Source organism: Charadrius vociferus, unplaced genomic scaffold (genome assembly GCF_000708025.1).
Source record: "Charadrius vociferus isolate BGI_N301 unplaced genomic scaffold, ASM70802v2 scaffold88, whole genome shotgun sequence".
NCBI classification, from domain to species: Eukaryota; Metazoa; Chordata; class Aves; order Charadriiformes; family Charadriidae; genus Charadrius; species Charadrius vociferus.
Window position 1 is genome coordinate 4082935 of NW_009649619.1, and position 23748 is coordinate 4106682.

General features: G+C 38.1%; 1 protein-coding gene across 1 annotated transcript in view; it reads left to right on the forward strand.

Annotated features, from left to right (window-relative positions):
- The window catches only part of EVC2 (Ellis van Creveld syndrome 2), a 77053-nt gene that overhangs the window by 36659 nt on the left and 16646 nt on the right, over positions 1–23748 (forward strand). Inside the window, exons 10-15 of the mRNA XM_009890556.1 lie at positions 2681–2920; positions 5652–5827; positions 11825–11984; positions 13295–13752; positions 16695–16899; positions 18424–18546. Of these exons, the coding sequence (XP_009888858.1) occupies positions 2681–2920; positions 5652–5827; positions 11825–11984; positions 13295–13752; positions 16695–16899; positions 18424–18546 (1362 nt within the window). The remainder of the gene's footprint in view (positions 1–2680; positions 2921–5651; positions 5828–11824; positions 11985–13294; positions 13753–16694; positions 16900–18423; positions 18547–23748) is intronic.

Consider the following 23748-nt stretch of genomic DNA (forward strand, 5'->3'; position numbering starts at 1 on the left):
GTTTGTTTGTTTGTTTTTTTACTATATTTTACTGCAGGAGTTCCTAACAACTCCAGTCAGACACTGTAAATTGTTTTGCACATTCAGAGCAGAACAAACTCTCTGCATCATAAACGTTACAATCTAGGTAAAAAGCCTCCAATGTTTACATTTTTATTTTGAAGAAAATGAGTATATAGGCACAACTAAAGGGCGATTTCCTCCAAACTGAGTGAAGGCAAGCAGAACAATCTATTAGGCAGAGCAGGGAGAGGACTTCTCTTGGAAATAGCCTCTGGATAATAGTGAGATAAATAATTTAAAGCCAAGTATGATTCTTTACAAGCTTAGAGTCTCCCTTTAAGTAAAAGCTTAGTGCTTATGTGTGTCATTTTCATTCAAAGATCTCTGTCTGAATGGGTAAGTATCATTACCCAGCATTTCAGAGGTGGTCGCTAACTGGAAACAGAGTGCAGGTCCCCAGTCCAGCATCCCATATACAAAATTATGCTCCAGTCTTCCATGTCTTTTTTCGAGTATATTTAATGTTTACAATAAAACTGATTTCCACACACTACTCTCTCTCTTTTTTTTTTTTTTTCCCCCTCTTTTTTACTTCATATGTCTGGAGAGGATTCTGTTAAGTTTTCAATATTTCACATCTGTAAGCTCAAAATGCTAAAATACCCAAGTTAATGTTTCATGCTTGTCTAATGTAACTCATATTAAGAGGATGACTTGCTGGGAATAAATAGTGCAGTTCATTAGTTACCAGTGGGGTTTTGCTTCTGGAGCACAAGTGGATACACGGGTATTAAATATGATGTTGGTGAGTTTCCAGCTGTCTATTTCAGTTCAGTTATAGAGACAAAATAAGTTATATTATGAGTATAATCCCTTAGACCAGTGTATTTGTTGCTTGTTTATGCTCTCTTCATAGACATTAGTTAAATTTTTGGCCTTCTTTTGGTTTTTGTGGGGTTTTTGGTGGGTTTTTGTTTGTTTGTTTTTTGAAGCATTTTTATTTGCATATCATCTACCTGTGTTGTTAAGGACTTTTATGACAATTCATGATTGCAGTTTTGACAAAAGAAGTATTTTACTAAGTGTGACCCATCAGGTACTACAGTATGTTGAGACTCAGAGGAAGAGCTGTTGTGTTGAGAAAGTTCATGGCATGATGCTAGTGAGCCAGTTGAATTTCTTTGATGCTTCCAGGTGAATTTTAAAGTGTTATTCTAGGATGCTTTCAACTATCTGTAGGATATGAACATCCTGAACTAGAGGTGCTAGGAAATCCAAGGAGACAGCAAGGAAGGGATGCTTATGGACCTCTTTTTCAGGATGAGGTGAATTGTACTCTGCAGGCGTCTGTTTCCTTCTGTTGGTTATAGAGGGAGCCTAGACTAGACGTCTGTTAGACCTCACTGAGATAAATCCTACCTTTCCAGAAAAATAGGCCTGACAGTAACTCAGTATGTGAACTCACACTAAATATGCTCTCAGCAAAGTGGCTTTTGTTTGCACAAAATACATTGGTATTGGTTCATTCAGGTTTATACTGGAAATCCTAAATGGTAGAAATCAAACAAAGAATTAAGGCCAATCCAATACTTGTCCTGATCCATTTCTCGTATGCTGGTGTCTTGCTGTTCACTTTCCTGTCCATGGAAGGACGTGGTTTTGTACTTGCCATGGAACCTGGTCCAAAAGGACGTGCCGGAGTGCTAGGGATGGCCCACACTTGTGCTCCTGGCAGCGGATGTACTGACATGCACGAGACGGCAGTGAAAAACATCTGGAGCAATAACCTCCTCCCCTTCTCAGCCAAAACACAGGATGTATATTCCCTGCCTTTTTGATAAATTATTTGCTGTCTACAGTGTGTCTCTTGGGAATGAGGGGTGAGGTCTGGGGGCCTCAGTGCGGAGAACAGTTCTCCCCAGATAAATAGTATGAAATTTAGAACAAGACCAACATAACTACTGTTAGGTAGCTCTGCTGGCATAAGAAGCGTTCTTTGCTCTGTGGGACATGTATGTTTTGATTCTATAATGAGTTTATGCCATCTGAGATTAAAACTATGAATATGTAAGTCTTACTGAAGAACTATGAGAAAGTATTTCTTGCAAAGAAGCTTTTAAATTAACGGCTATTTAATTCTACTCCATTGTTGTAACTCTAAAACAATGTTCTTGCATTAATTTGTAGAAACCAATACATGAAGTAGGTCACCAGTAATAAGAAATTTTAGACATTAGTAGTAGAATACTTTTTTCTAATTTATATTGTTTTTAAAATGTACGCTTATTGTTATTTCATTGTGCTGACTTATATGAGTCTATAAAATTTTAATAGGATTTCAGGATTGATGAAACGTAAAAATTCATTTCATATATAGTTTTCGTGTTGAATTTCATGCCATTTTGTATAATTTATCTTAAATAATGCTTCTAAATTCTAGAAAGACTTCATTATGCCTTGGAAGTGGTATCTGAATTAGAGACTGACAACTGTATAATCCCTGTCACTCCAGACAGACAAAAAACATGGAAAGCGTACACTGATTAAGTGTTAGCCTTCATTCAAACTTGAAATGACAGTAATCAGAGTATGTGTAAAATATGCATGAGCTAGTAGCACTAATACTTTAAAATATGTTGAATACTGAAAGTCACATTTATTTATTTCTTCTCTGCAGCCTGCTGTAGAATACAGAAGTCTTCTCGATAGACTTCACAGACTGGAGCAGGACCGCCTGAAGAGGTTCCTTCTGGTAAAGCAGGAGGAATATTTTGCAAAGGCTTATAGACAGCTGGCTGTTACCCAGAGAAAGGAGCTCCATAATATCTTTTTTACACAGATAACAAATGCTACTTTCAAGGGAGAACTGAAGTTGGAAGCAGCTAAAACTTTAGTGGAAGATTACTCTAAAATACAGGTAATAGGATGATAACTCCATTCCTAACCTAATGACAGACTACAAACCCACAGTAACTTTTGAGAAATGTTTCAGGAAATATGTTTCAGGATAAATGTTATCACTTTTGTAACTAATTTTCTGAGGAATACTTTTAAAAAGTATAATGCCATCATTATGCACATCTAGACATCTACACAACTGTATATTGATGCATACGCACAGCCTTTTTCTACAACAGTGAGTCACATGTATTTGCCACAACATTACATGCTTAGTGCTGACTTTTTTTTTCATGGGTAATATTTCCAAAGCACCCAAGTGCTTGAAGCTTGTCTTTACTACTCAGGGAAAATAAGACTAGTAGCTCACCTGTATCGTGCAGAAGAAAGAAGTTTGAAAACATGTCTACACCATGCAGTGGAAAATTTTGTAATATAAATCTCCAGGTCTGCAGTGAATATTTTGTTATATCTGCACATCTTGGGGCTCTGCTTAGCTCCTGAAAGCTCTGTTGCTGCAGCTCTGCCGCTAAGGCCTTCCCTACAGGATGATCTGAGAGCAGATTTGTGCTTGTGCAGTAAAATTCTGGTTCCAGGTCTACCCTCACTGGTTTTAGTGGGGCCCACAGCGTGGGGTCATAGAATCATTTAGGTTGGAAAAGACCCTTAAGATCATCAAGTCCAACTGTTAACTTAACACTGTCAAGTCCACCACTAAATCATGTCCCTAAGCACCACGTCTACAAATCTTTTAAATACCTCCAGGGATGGTGACTCAACCATTTCCCTGGGTAGCCTGTTACAATGTTTGATAGCCCTTTCAGTGAAGAAATTTTTCCTAATATCCAGGCTAAACATGCCCTGGCATCCTCTCGTCCTATCACTTGTTACTTGGGAAAAGAGACCTACACCCACCTCACTACAACCTCCTTTCAGGTAGTTGTAGAGAGCAATAAGGTCTCCCCTCAGCCTCCTTTTCTCCAGGCTGAACAACCCCAGTTCCCTCAGCTGCTTCTCATAAGACTTTTTCTCTAGACCCTCCACCAGCTTTGTTGCTCTTCTTTGGACACACTCCAGCACCTACAATGTCTTTCCTGTCATGAGGGACCCAAAACTGAACACAATATTCGAGGTGTGGCCTCACTGGTGCTGAGTACAGGGGGATGATTACTTCCCAAGTCCTGCTGGCCACACTGTTTCTGCCAAGATGCTACAGCATGGTACAGAAATACCAGAGTGCCGTTTTCAAAAGTGACTTCAGCCCAAATAAAAGGACTTAGGCAACTAAGAGAACAGTTAGGTACCTTAAGCTATTTTATGAATGGCAGTTTCTAAAACAGATCAGTTGCTGTCTAATGAATGATAAGTACCTTTGGAGGTCTGTCGCTATAGGTAGTTTCACAACCCCTAGGCATCAAGTGCTTTTCTATACTTCAGAAGATGTACTGAGCCCCACAATCCAAATGTGTAGATCATTGAAATTGTGGTATGTCTGAAGTGCTAAAATTTTATACTTTGAGTGCTTGAGTATCTCTAGCTTATGTGGTCAGGGATGCTGATGAAGAGTACATTCAGGACTTTAGTTTTGGTTTCAGTTACATTTTAAGCCTCTTGCAACAGTATAGCTTGAGTTGTTTCCTCAAGATTGGTTTTTTTTTTTTTTTTGCCTGCCTCATTTTGTTTGAAATTAGTGCTCTAGCTTCCAAAAATTCTGGGAATTGTTCTTCTGGCTGCTTCTTGAAGAATGTGATTGTTGTGGTCTTAGAGGTTGAGGGCCTGGAGGTTAGAAAGCAACATCTGGAGAGTAGGAGTCAAAACATGTAACACCCACTACTAAAACTACATATGCTATTAGATCTCAGTACAGAAAAGCCACACATGGTCTGCTGTCAGATATAGACGAAGCAAGCACTTAAGCAAAAGATGGTTGAACAGCCACCAGAAGATAGAGCAAGTGAAAGAAGTTTAGACATGGGTCACCTAAGTATTAGACCTTGTCTTGGGTATCTGATGCTATCAGAATGTCTGTTAGAGTCCATTGATTGTGTGCCTACTAGCGGTCTCTACCAGACCCATTTGTAGGTAGCTAAACCCTTCCTTTTCACCACTGTTGGAAGCAGGAGCTTCTAAGCCAGCCTGTGTGCAGTGGGCTTGGCTTTCCCCACACTGTACTGGACACATGTGGAAGACTTCTCCTTGGCTTTGGAGTCAATTTAGACACCTTTGAACGTATTACCCTTTATTTAATAAATCATGCAATACATTGTGAAGAAAAAAGAAAGGGGAGAAGAAAAAAAAAAAAGGGACTTGATGCCACTTACTTCTGTTACTGAACACATGCTGTCTTCAGGTCCCAATTCAAGATGACCTTTCAGCCTGTGGATAGCTTTAAGCAGGAACAGTTCTACTAATATTCACAGGGTTGCATGTGTATTTAATTGTGGGTACCTGATCAAATGACCTCTTAACTCAGGGTCTCCTGAGGTGCACTAACTACTCAGGAGAGTACACACAATATTCAGGTATTCAGGGTAAAAGCTCAGCACGCTATTTATTTTGTTTTGTTGAAATAACAGTAATAATTTGACATGATCATTAGAATTAAGTTGATACAAGCTTATTGTTTTTCCCTTGTACGAGCTTTTTAACTTTGCCCTGTTAATGAACAAATCTGGTCTGAACCCCATAGGTGTTAGCTGAAATTAACATTACATCTAATTAAATATATTTGTTTACATTCTTTCCTGTAGGGAGACATTGAAGAGCTAATGGATTTTTTGCAAGCTAGCAAGAAATATCATCTGAATAGAAGATTTGCTTACAGAAAGTATCTTATAAGTAAGATACACTTGAGGGATTCTCAAGCTTCTGCTCTTATAAATGCAGCAGCAACCCAGATATCAAGTCTCATTAATAAGATGGAAAGGTAAATATCTCAGTTGTTTTTTTGGCAGCCATTTGACTTTGTTATCTCAATGACAATAGAATAGTCTTCAAACATCTCTTTATCTGTTACCTAGCAGGAAAAGTTCATAAAAATGTTGTATTTTAAGTTAATTCTAAGAAAAAAATTTGCAGCCAATGGCTTTGTTACTTCCTATCCTAGCAGACATTAAGGTGAGACTTTGTTGTCTGTGTCCACAGCATGGAGATGAACATGGGAACATGTACAGTATCTGTAATTCTGGCTTCAGCAGCAACCAGACTCATGTAAGAGTCTCAATATCTTTATACATCCATTATTGATGTAAATAATCCTCGATCATGTGAAAAGTCCATTGCAACGTGTACCAGTTAAGACCATTTGTCTGGGTTCTTTACGTGTGAATAGCTGCATTTAACAGGAAAGATCAATTTTCATTCTCTTGTGATTGAATGTGTTTGATGTGCAGTCTCAAGCTGGAATGCATGAATATTTGCTAAAGAAAGTTGACAAAGTTTATAAATAATGTAACTGGGGAGGGTGTTGACTAGCAATTGCTGCAGACAATATATAAAAAGTAAAGTTCAGGTGAAATAAAAAGTAGACCTGGAAATGGACTGCTGAAATACAGTCATTTAATTTATTTGAGATGTCGTACTGGATCCAGGCTGATCCAAATACTCAGTGGGAGGATAGTCATAGTCAAGGTGGAGAGATAGAAATGGTGACTTACCAGAGACATAGTTATTTAACATTACATGGCAATGTGGAGCACTGAGAGAGACCTTTTGCTGCTGCCCAGAGGACTGTGGCGTACCGTAGTTTGGCATACAGAGAAAGTACTGAGGAACATGCCACTGCAGTAGAATACATCGGTGGGTGGGAAGACAATCTGGCACTGCTGCTCTTGATTCCGTGCATGCAGCTTTAGTTGTATGTTTTAGACATCTATATTGGTGTCAGTCACTGGCATCATGTGGAGCATGTATTAATAGAACAAGTATAAAATGGGTAATGTAGTACCAGCCTTTTGGCATCAACAGCAGGAGACAGCACTGTAGAAACGTATCAGTCTTTACAGTGTGGTTTTTCTTTCATGATGTTGACTTCAGTTAAAAGGAGTTTAATATTAGGAAATGGGAAGTCTGTTAAAAGCTACCAAAGATTGTATCTGTTGATACGATAGTAATTTACCCGATATTTGTCACGTCTCCTTGCTCTTCTTTTACTTGTCCTGTATGCTGGCTGACTGGAATCATATCCTAAGTTTAGTCTCAAGATTTGTTGATCAGAGAGACGTTCTTCCAGTATGCTTGTGCTGCTTTGCCTGTTTTGCTAAAATCTGCAGCTGTGCGGTTCAAAGACAAAAATAAATCTCCTGGTGCAGGAAATATAATTCGGACACATCTTTCACAGAGAGTTCCTTTCCCTCAGTTCATGCCTCTCTTTGCAGTCAGATTATACGAAATGTTCTGAGATGTTTTACCGGATTTTGTGGTTATGTGAAAAGCCTTCATGAGAAACTCTCACCTGTATGACCACTGCATCTGTGGCTTAAATTGTTGCAATGAGCAACTGGGACTTCTCAAGCTGGAAAAATAAGTTCCAGTCGTTGGTCGATGTTTGTTATTGCACTGAACAGTCACGAAACAGATCAACTAAAAAGCAGAGAGGAAACATCTAGTATTAATAATCCAAGACCTTGTGGATCTGAATGTATCTTAGTATAAATCCAGAGGAAGTTATAATCTGTGCTAGGTAGGCTTGAATTTAAATTTTTAATTATAAAGTGATTGGGGGAATATTTACAAATTGGAGTATTAAAATTGGAGCAGCAAGAGAAGTCTGGTCTGATGAGCTGGTACTTTAAATTTGTATCCATAACATCCTCTCATTTTTCAGTCTAGCATTGAATCTGCTTGTCTAAATATAGATGCAGTTCTGTCTTAATCTATTGTGTCCAGCTTCAGTGTGCCTTAAATTTACTGCTATAAATGGAATTTTAAAATGCAGAGCTGTTTATATGGAGAAGAGAAACTGAGAGAAGATGTAGATTAGACATACCACAGATAAACAGATTCAGGGATACATAAACCAGCAGATAAATGATGACGGTCTTTTAAAAATGGAGCTTAATAGGATGTTTAAAATTTATCAGATAGCAAGGCAATTTCAAATTAACACGAAAAAGACTGTGTGGCCAGAAATAAAGGTCATAAAAAGCAAAATAAAACCAAACCAATTCTAGGGAGGGTTGTGAACATTTTAAATGAAATAGACCAGCCAGTTTTCAAGCTGGGCTTTCTAAAGAGAGTATTTAAATAAATTGTCTTGTTTGTCAGGACTGGCTGTGGGTGCTCAGTGCCTTTTGGAAATCAAGTTCATGGACTGCAGTGCCAGAAGGCAGGAAAGCAAGGTTTAAAATATAATCTGTAATGATAAATTTCATGGATGTCTAGCTAGGCGTTTTGTGTTTTCCCATAAAGAATAAATGGGCAGGAGGGCAATACTTGGGGCAGTATTTACCCTGGGTTGTTCTGGCTGTCCTCAGAGTCACGAGGTTTTTGACATTTTTTAACTACAGCGGCTGTAACTTGTTGCATTGTTCTTTTGCCAGTACCTGCTCATTCACAAGAAGTTTCTTTCCTTCTTTGGTCTCTTAAAAACTGAAGCCAGTTCTTCTGACTTGCTAGTCCTTTATAAATGAGGTCCTTTATAAGTTTCTCCCAAAATATTAACTTTTGTAAGACCTGAAGCATTTCTTGTGAACTGTGTTTTTTAAAGCAGGTAATTGATTGACATAAAAGTTCTCATATTGGTCTCTAGCTTATTCTTCTGAGTAATCTCAGTTTATATGGACCTTGTTATAAGCAAAGTAGTTTTCCGAACAGTGTCCTGCAGGACTTTTTAGCAAGTTGGTATTTGAAAGTGAATTGCTCCAGCAGTAATGAATTAGTACAAAGTCGTCTAATAATCTCTTGAAACCATTTCTGCTTGTAGCACTTTGTTATGTATAGCATTTATTGCTCTGAATTGTTTACCTGAATCTGATCTGGGAACAGGCAAGATGGCAGTTCAGCAGGTGAAATCCTGAAGTAACTGAAGCAGAGTAATGTGGGCACCGTCTTGCGGGTTCTTTCTGTATGGTTTCTGTATAACCTTGTGATTCAGCCTCCATGCACGTCCAGGCTGGTACAACTTTTCTGCTTCGTATCTACCTCCCTTATGTTTCAGTGACGGTCACGTTCCTTGTCTAAAACAATCTTCCTTTGCTGGGGCTCAGCATCATTTAGTTCTCCATAACATCAAACACAACCTACTACTTCTTACTTTCAGTGCCCTCATTTCACATTTTCTCCTCATTTTGTTGGCTTTCGTTTAGTATAGAGAAGTCAAGGTCTGCCTCTGGTGGACCTGTGATACTGCTGCGTTTGCCACACACTTCATCTCTGTTCCTTCCGTGGTGCTCACTGCATTTGGGAGGATCTCCCTCTAAACATCTTTGTCGTTACTGCAGTATTCTCCTTCATTAAAATTCTCCTTGTTCAAAGACATTAAACATGTGCCTGCACATTTCTTCAGTGATTAGATGTCTGGTATGCTGAGACCAAGCAGTTTATCATACAGTCTATATTGTCTCATTATCTTTCTCTTCTCCTTTTATTTTGTTTCAGTTCAGAGTCCTTTGGTATGAGGACATCTTTTAATTCTAATACTGTAATTGGTTTTATACTGTATTTATAGGAAACCAGAAATGAAGGTCTCTTGCCAGGATTGAGCCTTCTAGGAATTACTGTAATACTGTGAGTTGCCACATACACTCCCATAGCCTTCTGTGGTGGTCAGCGTTTTGCCCATTGTTTTTGTTATCTGGGATTTCTAAATAAGTAGATTCCAAATAAGTAAGTAGATAAGTTTTACAGTACTGCATCACCTTCAGTTTGAGCTGTGGATCTATTGGATCTCTAAGTAAATCAAAAACTTGAAACTGAAATAATGTAAGCTCTCTGCATTTTTTTAATTGTTTTTTTTTTTTTTTCATCCTAAGAATAGGTAGGTATATATCATCTTCCAGTCTTTCTGTGTTGCATGGCTTTTCCTATATCTTTTATTTGCTGGGTGGTTCCAGCACATGTATCTTTTTCTATTGCAGCCCCTTTTCACTGCTCTGGACAGGGATTTTAAATGAGTGCAGCAAGCCTGGGTTTATTTCCTCAGTACAAGACAGGATGAAGGTGTTAAAACTAGTGTCTTGGTTATTATCTTGCCTCACTTCCTCACCATAATAAATTTACCTTTTCTTCAGTAATCTTTTGCCTTGGGTTTGATCAAAATGGGGGGCAGGGCTTAGAGTTACCAAATATGGGTAAGAAATAGGTGATGGCTTTTTTTTTTACCTAACACTGAAATTTAACATTGATTGGTCTCAAGGCAAAAATGACTTGGCCAAAAGATCCAAGAATGATGCTTGGTGGATTTCTCTCAAGGTACTGAGAGGTATTTTAATCCTCTTTTCAGAAGATTAAGGAAATAGAATAGATAGACATTGGAAAAGCTCTGCAAAAGGAGGCGGTCTGTGGTTGACGTAACTGTGTGATAAAGTAGATCTGAGTTTCTATCCAGCACATTCATTATTTAGGGGATAATGTTTCATGGCTTGCTTAGATACTTGTGGATGTTTGAGCAGTAGATGGAGAGGTGTGAATTGTGGAATCTGGCCACCACGGTTACAGTGCAGTGGCTGCAAACAAGTTAATACATCAATTTTCTGTTTCATTTCTTTTAGCTTTTAATTTGAGGATTTTATTTGGAACTAAGCTGGTACGGTATCAACAAATCCTAATAAACCAGAATAAGACTGTCCTTTCTGGAGAAGGGCTTGCAATGTTTAGCTGCTACTCTAGCTTATGAATTGGGCCAGGTATCATGCTGGAACAGAGACTTGGAAGCCCTGGATTCATTTGAATCCAGGCTCTGTGTGTAACGTTAATGTCTTCTGAAAAATGGGGATTTGAAAAATAAACCAGAAAGCATTTAGAGAACATCCAGGTTCAGGACAGGAACAGGTGCTTTCTTCTCAAAGTTCCATGTTGACCTTTTCAACCCCACATTTTGGAAGTCCATTGTGTTTAATATTAGAAATTATAACTCACAAATGTCCAACAGCCTGGTCTGATTTAAGGTCTTCTTTTATTCTTCTGTTGTCTGAGAAAAATTTGGGGAATTTCTGGTATAAATATAATAGCAGGTAATTTTTGAAATTAAATTGAAGTTTTTGGAGAGGGAGGTTTTTCTAACTGTTGCAGGCATGACTGGGATTTTGCTTACTCTTTGAAATTAAATACTGTAGCAACTGGAGGTAGACCATAGTCTTAAACTTCCATTTGAAAGCACTGTGTGCTTAAGACTGAGAATTTGCTGTGTTAGGTTATTGTATTTCACTGTTAATTTTAAATCTTTATAATTTTTCTGATGATATAAATGTAATAGGAAATCTGAGTAGAAATCTTTTCACAGATGTGATTGCTTTGTGTCTTTAAAGTAATATTTAGTTGTTTTACTTGATTAGCTTATATCCTTTAAAGAGAAAATTGTTTCTAATGAGGAGGAGAAGTTATAAAATACATCTAGAATTGCATTCCGGGGGCATTAAATGAAAAATGTAAATATTATGAATAATATATAAGGTTTAAAATGTCTCATTTGAATATCGCTTACATTACTAACTGATATGTAATTGGTTTTGCATTTGCATTCCCTTCCTTCCTTCTTCATACACCTTCACTCTGCCCTCACTGACGGCTTCAATTCTACACTTATCTCTCAGAGTATATTTCTGTTGTCCGTTTGCTTGTTTGATCCGCCCAGGTATCACTGCTAAAGAAACAAAGATCATTCTGTGTGTCTACTTTGTTGAGCCTTATTATGGTACTAATTGCCTCAAATATCCTTTTGCTCTTAAGAATTGGGGATAACAGGCTTCAAACACTGTTATTACAGGGCAGGTCATCTGCCTGAAAGTCATTTGGGAGTGCTGCTGGACCGAGCTGAGGCTGAAATTAATTCTGTTAAACAGAAATTCGATCACGATTTAAAACAAGAAAAGCAAAAGCTTCGCCAGAAACTCATTACCAGGCGAAGGCGGGAAGTGCTACAAAAGGTAATTATTTTCAGTATATTTATTTTCACAGGGCTTATCATGAATTAAAAATTGAATCAATTGAAAAATAAAGTGTAGTTCTTAGGACAGGGGTGAACACTGCCAGAAGCATGGATGAAAATAAGTATCCGTTGTTTTAGCTGTGTGCTGACATGTGCTGTATTAGTTATGCAGTAATTAATAGCTGTTCTTTTAGAAAAATCTGCAAGAAAGTCATATAACTGGAGAAACTTGTGAAGCCCCTCTACTTGGTCTAACCTGCCCAAGGGGGTTATGACAAGCCTCTGTAACGTGCAAACAGGCAAAGGCCAACTGAGGTTGTGGAGTCAGTGAGGGAGATGGCACAGACCTGTGACAGTCGTCGTTTTCCACATGTTTCCTGGATACGTGTGACTTGAATGACTTCTACAGCACAGTTAAAATTCAGCTACTAAACAGAACTATTTAAAAGATGCAGTACCTGTGGCTGCTTATGGTATGAGTCATGTCACCTAACCTCAGCCATCTAAAAATCAAGGCTAACTCCAAGAGCTTCTAATCATCTCATAATAGAAGATGGCTTGCAGGTGCTGAGAGGTAAGTGGAAGGAAGTTGTTATCTAAAGGTCCATGTCTTTCTCTGCCTAAAGGATGTAGAAAAAAAATATCTTGGATTGGGTGATATTTCTTTAGATGATCAAGGTTAGGTAAGATTTATTTTACCTTTTGTAGCATATGCGTTTCAGCGTTTTCTGTTCTTTAACAGGTATCAGTGGAAGGAGAGGCAGCAGGATAACAATGGAGACTTGTTTTACTTATTTGCAGAATAGGTAGCTTTGGTTTAGCTTTCCAATGAAATTGCTGTGTGCTGTAAGATGGGCAAAATAAATGAAAAAAAAACCCCACCAACCGTTTTTTTTCCCTCTCACTTTTTTTTTTTTTCTTCTATTTTGCCCTTGGTATTTGATCCGGATTCACTTCTGGAACACTGCCAGATCATTACAGTTCAGCCACTTGGGACTGTGTCAAACCACAAGATCATGCATTTGTTTAGGTGTTAGCCCTTCTATCTAGCAGCAATCTAAATTATCACAGGCCTGTGTTAGCCCTTCTATCTAACAATTACCTGAATTTTCATAGGCCGGCTGAACGCACACAAAGCCATCGTGTTGAGGGCTAGGTGAGTCTCTGGACACTGAAAAGCAGTTTTGAAAACACTGAAAAACAAAAGCATGAAATTCTGTGTTGCTGTGAAGTACATATTTAAAGAGGTGGAATTTGAGATGTTCCTTCTCTTAACCTTGTTCCTCCTTTTGGCAAATGAATCAGCAGAAAGAGCATCGGAAGGAGCAGCTGTCACTTGGAGACCCCTTCAAAACTACTAAGGAGGTCACTCACTATCTGAGCCACTGGAAAAATCTTCTAAGCGATCACACTGTTGAATTTGAAGAACTTACTGAAAAGCTTGACAATGAGGCCAGTGAAGAGCTGAAAGAGCTTCTATTTAATCTAACAGAGAAAACTGTTGAAGAGCTTAAACGTGTTCAGTATGGAGTATTTGTGCAAGAATTGGTAAAGCTCAGCGTGCCAAAGGTGTTCCTGCTGGAAGCTGTGGAGGAGCATAAAAAAGAGATGTTTGTTAAACATGAACAGCTTGAAAGGGAAGAGCATAACAAGAGCACGGCTGCTGAAGAGCTGCTTCAGCTCACCAGGCAGAAGCTAAGCCAAGAACTGGAAACAAGCATTTCAGAACAAAAAAAATTAAGGAACTGGGAACAATCAGTATTCATGCAAGTATCCCTCTGCACTCTTTTCTTAGTTATTATTGCAAATAGAGGTGAACTGTGAGTTTCCATAGCTGTCCGGGTATGATTCCTAATGATCAGTTCTCTGTTGGGCACTTGGGAATTGACTTTTTTGCAAGCGCTCAGCCCCTGTGGTGCCTGCGGGTGAGCCGGCACTCCTACACTGCAGTGGCAATCCCGGGAAACGGCGGTTTTGAAACCAAAAACATGGAGTGGTATTTTTATACTTCTGTTCACTCTGTGTTAGGTTTCACGTTCACATCTTTCATTCTTATTCTCAGTCTGTTCTTAGAGGTCAGGCACTTTGGAAATGTCATTTAGTATGTCAGGCCTAATTAGCCCCACGTCCAATTTCGATATATTCCTTCCAGCCAAACCTTACTCATCAGGTTCTTTTTAAGCTCTGCCTCAGTATTTCCATGTGTTCCATAAATACATAGCATGGTAGCCTACCTCTCTGGCTCATGGGCTCCATGCATCACACTTGGCCAATGCAGCCACTGAGCCCCGAGCCAGAGATGCCTCGTGGCACGGGTGATGTTGCAGAGAGGTTTGCTGGCCCTGGGTGCACCACCCTGGGGAGGTGGGAAGGTGGGTGGTGGCCTTGCTGCCATTGGAACACCTTGTGCAGAGAGAGACCACGGCTGCAGCCAAGAGTCGTTGTGCATGGTGCTTTTCAGACCGGGCAGCAAGGTCCCAGGGAGATTTGCACTGTTCATTAACATTTCTTCTTAACGTTCAATTACATTTATGACTAGTTGTTTTATTACCTGAATATTTACGGTACTACATTTCCTATACAGCGTCTATTTAATAACAGACATTGTTAGAGATATGGGAACATGAAAAACTAGCCTTCTGTCAAAATTGCAGCTTTAGGGGAAGCAACTGGAACAGACAAACCTGTATTAGTCTGCCCGTGGAGCAGACGGTACTGGGCATGAGAGATTGAACAGATGGGGGGGCAAGGGGGAAGCATTAGTAAAGATTTTTCCTTCATGCCTTTTCTTTAAAGCAAAACAGATGTGTATGGGCAGTTTTGTCCAGACAGCATCTTTGTAAGTTTGCCTGCTGCACAGTGTAAAACCATATAACAGGAATATAAAAAGAAACCTTGTCCATTACGTTTGCTTTGTTAAAAAAAAAAAAATCCATATGTCTTGTTTTGGCTCTAATTTCAAGGGCTTTGTATTTTGTTCAGCATTTAAAATACTTCTCCATAAGCCATTTCAATGTGTTTTCTAGCTTGTCTTATTATCTCTTATTTACATTGCTGAGAGCAGACCTGCACGAGTAGGGAATTAGATTGTATGACCCAGCAGGTCTTTCCTGTTTCTAACTTACAGTTCCATGATAATTGTGTTCCAGCCTGCAGTGTCACCTGTTGTATTTGTTAGATGATATCTCTATCTACAGCAACAGTAAGCTGTTTGGGGTTTTTTTTCAGTAAAATACTGGAAAATACATACAAAAAATGCAGCATTTGCACAACTGTCCTATCAAAAGCCCCTTAAAATCTGTCACTGTCTGTATGTTCAGTTCACTGTGTCAATTTTGATATTTCAACAACAGATGCCAGCTCTCATGTTTGTGCTCTCATCTGCTACCTGGTTTTCACAAAGAATTATTTTGAATGATAGCTCTTCATTTTTGTTGCTTGTCAAAGAGACCATGAGTTAATCCTAAATATTTATAAATGCTTTAATGCTTAAGGTCTTTTTTAAACATGGACATGACAAAAATCTGATTTACTGTGTTTTCTTTTATATCTCTGTCCATGTATCTATATATATGGATATATAGCATGGATCTTCTTCTAAAAGTCTAAGACAACATGAGAAATGGTTAAATATACTGTAAATGCTTGCTTGGAGTAATATTCCCTTAAAATAAGTGATTTTTTGAAGAGAAAGACACTTTATGCATTAAAAATGTTTTAATTTAGGAATTAGCTGTACTTTGCTGAATCAGTAAACAGAAATAAAGATTTCTAAACTCAGAAATATTTTAGAGAAATGATGAGGTGGTATAGGCTTGTGATATACTGAATAAAAGCATCAATCCTAATGGAACATACAGTATAATATATTTTTAAAAGAAAACTACTTTTTTAAAAATGATGCTGTTCATGCTTTAAATACAAATACATTTTGGGGGAACTAGAGAAAATTTCCAAACAAAAAAATTATGCTATTTTTTTATGAAATACTCTTAAGGAAATATTTCAGTGTAGCCTAAGGTTAGCCACAACTGGAAGATGAATTTAGGCTTTAGCATGCTTTATTTTTAAGTCAACTTTGTCATGACCTGAGGATCAGTTCCCCAGATGTCTATGTTGAGAACCTTTCTTCTACAAAATGGGAACTTTGAGTGATTCAAATTACTGCTAAAATATATTCCATGTTGTTCAGACTGCTAAAAGCTTTTTTACAAAGAACAGCTGGAACCCTTGTGACTTGGTGATAGGAGGGATGACATATATGAGTTTATAATAGAGACTCTTTTTATATTATTTTTTCCCCTCTCAGTGGCCGGGACTGCTAAGTGCTGGGGAACAGCACAGGGAGACTTTACAGGAAGCTTTTATCTCGATTTCGGCTCTAAGTTCAGGATTTGTATCGTGTGAAGAGGTGGAAGGAAATGTGCTAAAAATCATTTATTTATTTATTAAATATTCCAACATTGTTTCCCCTTGACAATGAAGTTTTACAGTCCAGGAAGTTGTGTATGCAGAATGTAAAGTATACTCAAGGATATTTTGAACATGCTGAGTAGCTCAGTCCTATGTGTGGAACCATTAACTGATATATGAATAAGACAGAAAAGGACAATTGTTGTTATGTAAAGTATTTGCGTGCATGTCTCTTACATTTTATGCAATATTGCCTCTATCACTGAACGCCAAGTGGCTTTTGTTTTTTTAACAGGCAGCTTCTAAGTTTACCCCTCTCGCTATCGGAAGAGGAATTGCTTCGAATGAGGCAAGAGTTGCACTGCTGCTTCTCGCAGGTGGACAGCAGCTTGGCTTGGCCCAAGATAAGAGCAAGAACCTTGCTTCAGGCTTTCGAGATGGAGCAGAGAGACGCAGAGATGCTGAAAGTCGACCAGAATTTAGCAATGACCAATAAACAGGTGGGAATGATGTAGGATCAGTGTGGCGATGTTCAGTGGGTTCATGGGTGTGTCTGCAGGTTGTTGGCCTCGGCTGCATATACGGGTCCATGGCTTCTTCACAGGTGTGGCAGTGGTGCACACTTCTGCTGTCTGTGTGGATCAGTGGACCTTAAAGATAATTGTTTGGGCAGCAGTTGGATAAATGTGTTTCTTTTCACGTATATCTCCCTATTTCTGCTGCTTGTGTGTCCTCCAGCTTTCCCAGGAAGAAGGCATGGTTATAAAGAAGCAGTTGCGTGGCCAAAAGGGGCTGCACCTCTGAGGAGAGTCCACTGAAATGCCAAAAGTTTGAGTGGTGCTGAGCCTGACTCTGAATATTAGGAACAAATTGGGTCCTTTACAGCCCAGATTCAGATTTCTCTGGCAGTGTCTACACATTTACTAAGTTTGACACTAAATCAAGGAAAGATTTAGGGAGTTTCTGTACGTAAATGTCCTATGTTGTCTTGTCCATTTAGGAAAGTGAAGATCCTGAATTAGCTGGTCTTTCTTGGCAAGAATTTGGGCTTGATTTCTTTTTCCTCTTTTCAAAAGAGTTGGGCGTATACAGAGGGTTGTGGTTTGGTTTGTTTTTGTTGGTTTTTTTTTTCCGAATCTAAATATGTAGGAGATGAGGCATACTCACTCAGAGAGCCATTCCCAACAAGAAGTCTATCAAATCTAGCACTTTTTTTTAAAGAACTCTGTGAGGGGTGTTTAGTTCTGTCAGTAAAATGTAAAACCTGTGGAATCATAAGTTATTTTCAGTTCTTAAACGGGGGGGGAAGTGTTTCCTGTACAAATTGTATCTGATACCATCATAAAAAGGAGGACTTTCCCTTGCTTTGTTTTGGTTCAGCTGTTTTCTAAACATGTAAACTAACTTGCGTTAATTGTACTAGGAATTAGGCTAGTTCAAAACCTTAATAATTTCTAAAGCACTAAAGAAGGGAAATGACTTTGCAAAGCCTTATAGTTGAACAGATGTTATCATTTCCCCAAGAGTACATTATACTTACTTGATATTCTTGTAAAGAAATAGAAAGGTCAAGAATAATTTGATTACATGGAATGGTGCCCCTAAATACTATCATGGTTCATTTATGATTCGTATACTGTGTCTTGAAAACAATGTAGTTCTTAAATTAATATTCTTTGTTCATTTTTAACCATGCTGAGGAGACAACGTATCAGTTAAAATCTTCTCTTATTATCTCTGCTAAAGCTTGTTTAAAATCAAATTTATGTGCTAGTAGCTTTCATGGAAAGGATGAATATATAACTCTACGTGAAAAAATTAAAAAAGAAATTTCCAACTTTGAAAATAATCTTCTGAATGAATAGGCAGCACCTTCATTTCAGAAATTTCTTCTCAGTGAAAGTCATCGTTGCCAAATGTTTCATTAATTGCTGGATCTGCCAATAATAGCAAGTAATAATCTTAATGTTAGCATCCTCATGTATCTCTAACAAATAAAACATTTTTTGCTTATCTTCTTACAGCAGCATTCTAAAATGAAAACACCAGGATCCAGGAATAGAAATAAGATAGATATTCTGAAGAAATCTTTACAGGACAAAATTTTCATTTATGAAGACTCAGTGGAAGATGAAAATTTGAATAAGGTAAGTGCAGACTTTTTCTGTACTGAGGTCAAAACCTAGATCTTTAGTCATTAAAGAATGGCTGTTTTCTATCAATAAGAACCAGGTGTAGTGGCATCATGCTTCTCTCTACTCTTGCCTGCATTTATCAAGATAATGTATTTCAAGCTTAATAGTTTTTGCTTTGTTTTAATTTTTGCACTTTAGTCACAGAATTGATTTCATGTCTTACCCTTTTTTCTTCCAGTGGTTCTGGGGCTTAGCATATGCATGATTGCAAGACTCTCCTAGATCCTGTATTTTTCTTAGTAAGGCTTTCAAAACATGGAAGGTGCTTCTCTCCATACTTCAGTTGAACAAGATTTAGTTCTTGGATCTCTCCTAACACTACTGAAAACCCAGAAATGGGTTCTTAGATCCGAAGGCTTCTTGGGTAGGGGCTGAGTTTATTTGTACAGACGTGATTGAAAAGGAGCCTTGATGCTGGTGGGTATCTTTTAAAAGGCTCGCAGCCCCGGTCTGTAGTTAATCCTTAAGGAATGAGTGGGGCCAATACCAATATGGAATTTTGGAGGCCTTTTCCTTCTATGCCAGCAGATGTTCCATGAGGTCTTGTTTGTGTTCTCTAAATTTTCTCTCCTTCTCTTTCCCACTTGTAAAATATGGGTAATAGCACTTTTGTATATCAGAGGAATGTTTCAATGATAACGGTGTTAGACATAGGTGGCGTACAGCTATAAGAAATATGCAGAACAAACAGGTGTCATTGGTAGTTAAAATTTGTAGATAAAAAATAGTATCACAAATGATTGCAATGTCAATTTTAGTACCAGTTTGGACAAAAATCTGTTTTTACACCTCTTCCCTGTGCTTTTTATACTTGTATCCTGAGAAATTAAAAATGGTGGGTCAGCATGTTCATTGAGAAATAATTTGTTTTATGTGAGAGCAACACATTGTTAGTGCAACACATTGATAATATTGGTTGCAGATGATAAAAGCAAATGTTTATCTAGTCCAGCACCCAGTCTTTGCAAGTGAGAGCAGGTGCTCAGGCAAAAATACAACAAGCGGGCAACTGTGTTCTGGCACTCTGTAATAACTTAATAACTCTGGTCTAAGAATATCCTAATCCTTTAATGGAGGCATTTAAACTTTTGGCTTCAGTACTTAATGCCCTGACCTCCAAAATTTAGATATTTTTTTTTTTAGTACTATTATTTGAAAGTACAATGGAGTATGGCCTAAGCTCTTATGTTACAAGAAGTACTGACTACTTGTTTAGTATGAGTATTGCCTTAAATTTTTGTTAGAATCTTGTTTTAAAATTGGAAAGTTAGCTTCCCTAAGCCTCACAGTTTCAGTTTTGTATGTACCATCTGGCATACCTGTTGTTCTAATTGTATGGCTGCACATCAGTTATAAAAAGCGGAGTGCTTTGGGCTTTTCCCAATAAGGAAGGTAAACTGTTGTTAAGGAAAATCGCTAGTTCACACGTTATAGTTAGGACACAGAAGTATAAGCAATAAACCTTATGTTGATCACAGCAGAGTTTCTCCCTTTTGGCTGTTGCAATCTGTTACCTCGCTCCTCATTTAGAATCTTACACTTCTAAATTTTGCATTAACGTGAACACTTTTATCATCTTGCTCAAAATTAACCATCTGAAGTTGCGCAGCCAATTGAAGGCAGGGAAAAAGGACGATGGAGGTCTGCTGTATTTCTCCTGCCTTCACTGCTGCAGACTTCACACCATGTCATGGGTCCTGTCTCACTACAGATGGCTGTAAAATGGTTTGCAGCTAATGCTTATGAAAAGAATAGTGGGATGTGTTTTGTAACACTGTAAAACAGGCATGACAGAGAAGAACAACTAACAACTCATAGACAGGAGGTAGTGAGTTGGGAGGTCACGGCAAGAAGTTTGAAGCCTAGTCTTGGAGCACCTGGGAGTATCATTGACCCTGCTATGAAAATCTTCAAAAGCAGACTATACCTACTTCTTTTGTGTTTCATAGCTGTTTTGAGCTGTCTTGTGTGTGAGGAAGTAGCTGTTCCTTTCTGAAATAGCAGTTACCTATCTCAGAAGAAACACAGCACTAGAAATACTGACGTTCTTTATCTGCAACCCCAGTCAGGAGAATAGACTAACCTATTATATTTTCAGATTATTCCCTTTATTTGTAACATTTAGGATTGAGACAACACTAGTTAGCAATTAGTCTGAACCGCATATGGAATTTAGAAGTCAGTGTTTTCAAGCAGTGGACTCATCATAGTGCATTTACAGCATTGGCAATATTTTGTGTGGTTTGGATGCTTCACGTGGAATCAGCGGCAAATGTTCAGACTTATGGGAGTGGATTCATCATAACCAAAATAGTTTCACAGTCTAATAATATGTCATATAGTACAATGTCAAGCAGTATTTTACAGTCTTTTTTTTTTGGTATGATAAAAGGCTTAAAAAAAGTCCAGGGGGTATTAGTTTATAACTAGTTTATAATTTAGTTTGTAATCAATATTTGTTCCAACTTCTACTGAAATCACCTTCTGTGTCACACTGAAGTCAGGTCTACTTGCAAGCTTTGATTTTGACAAATGTGTTTTTGTTTGCAGAGCTGTGATTTTAGAGCTCACAAAAGGCAGAAGGAAACTCAGGTGGCTAGGCGTAGATAGAAGTACCACTTCAGTGATGCAAAATTTTGTTTGGTTAAGAGCAGTTAATTTACTGTATAATGTTAAATACCTGCAGAATAATAAGTCTGAACATCGTTCCCGTAGAATCTATCATAGAATAGTTTGGGTTGGAAGGGACCTTTAAAGGTCATCTAGTCCAACCGCCCTGCAATAAGCAGGAACATCTTCAACTAGATCAGGTTGCTCAGAGCCCCGTCCAGCCTGACCTTGAATGCTTTCAGGGATGGGACATCTACCACCTCTTTGGGCAACCTGTGCCAGTGTTTCACCACCCTTACCATAAAAAACTTCTTTATACCTAGTGTAAATCTTCCCTCTTTTAGTTTAAAGCCATTATTCCTTTGTCGTGTTGCAACAGGCCCTGCTAAAAAGTTTGTCCCCATCTTTCTTATACACCCTCTTTAAGTACTGAAGATCTCCCTGGAGCTTTCTCTTCCCCAAGCTGAACAACCCCATCTCTCTGCCTGTCCTTACAGGAGAGGTGCTCCATCCCTCATATTTGGGCATGCTTAACATGCAGCTTTGTACTTAGTAATATGCAAATAGTACCTAGTTTTGCAGTTTGGACCATAAATCTTCAATCATGGAATATACCGAACATATCGTATAAACCCCTGTTATTTGAAGTGTTTGACAAAGGTATAAGTGTTTCTGTCATCGATGGCATCTCTTTTGCCTTTGAGTTCAGCTGCAATTAAAATATACATTCTTGTGTGTCCTCATAAGTGAACTTGAGTTGTCAAACTACATTTCCACCCTTATTCATTATTCATTTTAATGGGTTCAAACTTACAGTAAAGGTGACCACTCATTTAGTCATTCATCTATTCATTATTCATTCATCCATCCCCAGATTTCATATATGTATAATTCATTTAAAATCCTTGTGTCTGAAACTGAGCCTCCTGTGAAGAAAGAGCAAACTTTAAATTCAGTTGTGTGCGCACACCTGTTGAAACATTTCTGTGTAATTTTTTTTTGTCTGCATTTTTAAAGATTTGTAGCACATCCTGTTCCTAAACCACAAAGGCAGCCTTCAAATATTGCTTACTAATTTTGTGTCATATAAAACAAATCATATCTCAAGCATGTATTTTTCCCTTTTTTGAGATATTGTAAAAATGTGTGTACTCTGGCAGGCAGCATCTTAGACATGTAAACAAAAGCTGGAAGAAAAGAAGGCACAGCTCCTCAGTGTGTGTATGTTGTCATAACTCACTCAAGCTAGTAGTGTTGTAGTAATTTCTATTAGTTAAGATGCTGCCCTAATATATTGAATAGGGAGCATCACATTGGCTCTAAAGCATTAGTCCTTTTGAAAATGGACCTATTTACTTCTAGGGAGGTCGGTCTGCTTGAATTTTTTCCCCCATTCCTTGAATAGGTGCTGTTGTAATGAAAATCATAATATAAGTCATTTAGTCTTTTGCGACAAAAACTTTGATTGTTCTTATCCATCTTCATTTTCCTGCTTTTAGGTAAACTCAAAACTCAACGTTGCCTAAGTTTTCAAAGGTGACTTGTGGCATTACCTTGTCCAACATGGTTCATTTCTAACATGAATTACCCCTTAAAGTGATGTCTGCTGTAGCGATGCATCTCCCTGAACACCTTCCTAGATAGCAGCCGTTGTTAGCAAAGTATTAAGTGGCTGGCTGAATTGGATATAAATTCCTTGCCTTCCTCTAGAAGCTTCTGGTATTTGTTAACCTGTCTGTTTTACTGTTAAGGACTCACTTCCATTCCATCCTTTCTTTAAGAATCACCTAAGAGTGCAACAACTTTCACTGCCCAAAAGAAGAGTGAGGGCAAGTCAATAGAAACTTCACAACTGAGACCTTAAAAAATTGGATAGTCGGACCATACAGCTCTGAAAATTGCTAATTGTTTTTGAGAATATTGTCTTGTGTCACAGTGATCAGTAGTATAACAATTAATTCAACATGTCTTTCAAAACAAAAACTTGAGTCTTATTTGAGAAATCAGTCTTGTACACAGGCTTTTGAAGAAAGTACACCGGCTTTTGAAGAAAGATTCCTTTTTCTTCATTATTTTTGTTTTAAATATTTGCCTTGGCACTGAGGCACGGAATAGTCTTGCTTCTAGGTCTTCGTCTTATGTCACTAGCTCATAAGAATATCTTGAAATAACACTTTGGAATTTTGAAAATAAATTTGCTTTGACAAGATAAATAAAGCAAACCAACCAACCAACCAAACCCCCTGAGTTAGGGTGGGATTGACTGTCTTGTGCAATCTGTATCAAAGTCATGACTTGTAGAACATTCTGCAGAAGTTTTTATCTTTAATTTCTCATCAGTCCTGCTAGAGTACAGTGTACACCTTCGAATGCCTATGAACTGCTGAACTGTGAGCTTACATGGGAGATGCTAAAGTTACTTGCTTTTCGGTAAAAAGCATTCTACAGAAAACAAAAGGCCTAAAATTCACTTTAATAGGTTTCTTGCCTGCCTGCAAAGGACATAGAAGATCGATATATATAATAGTAATAATTAGTAGTAGT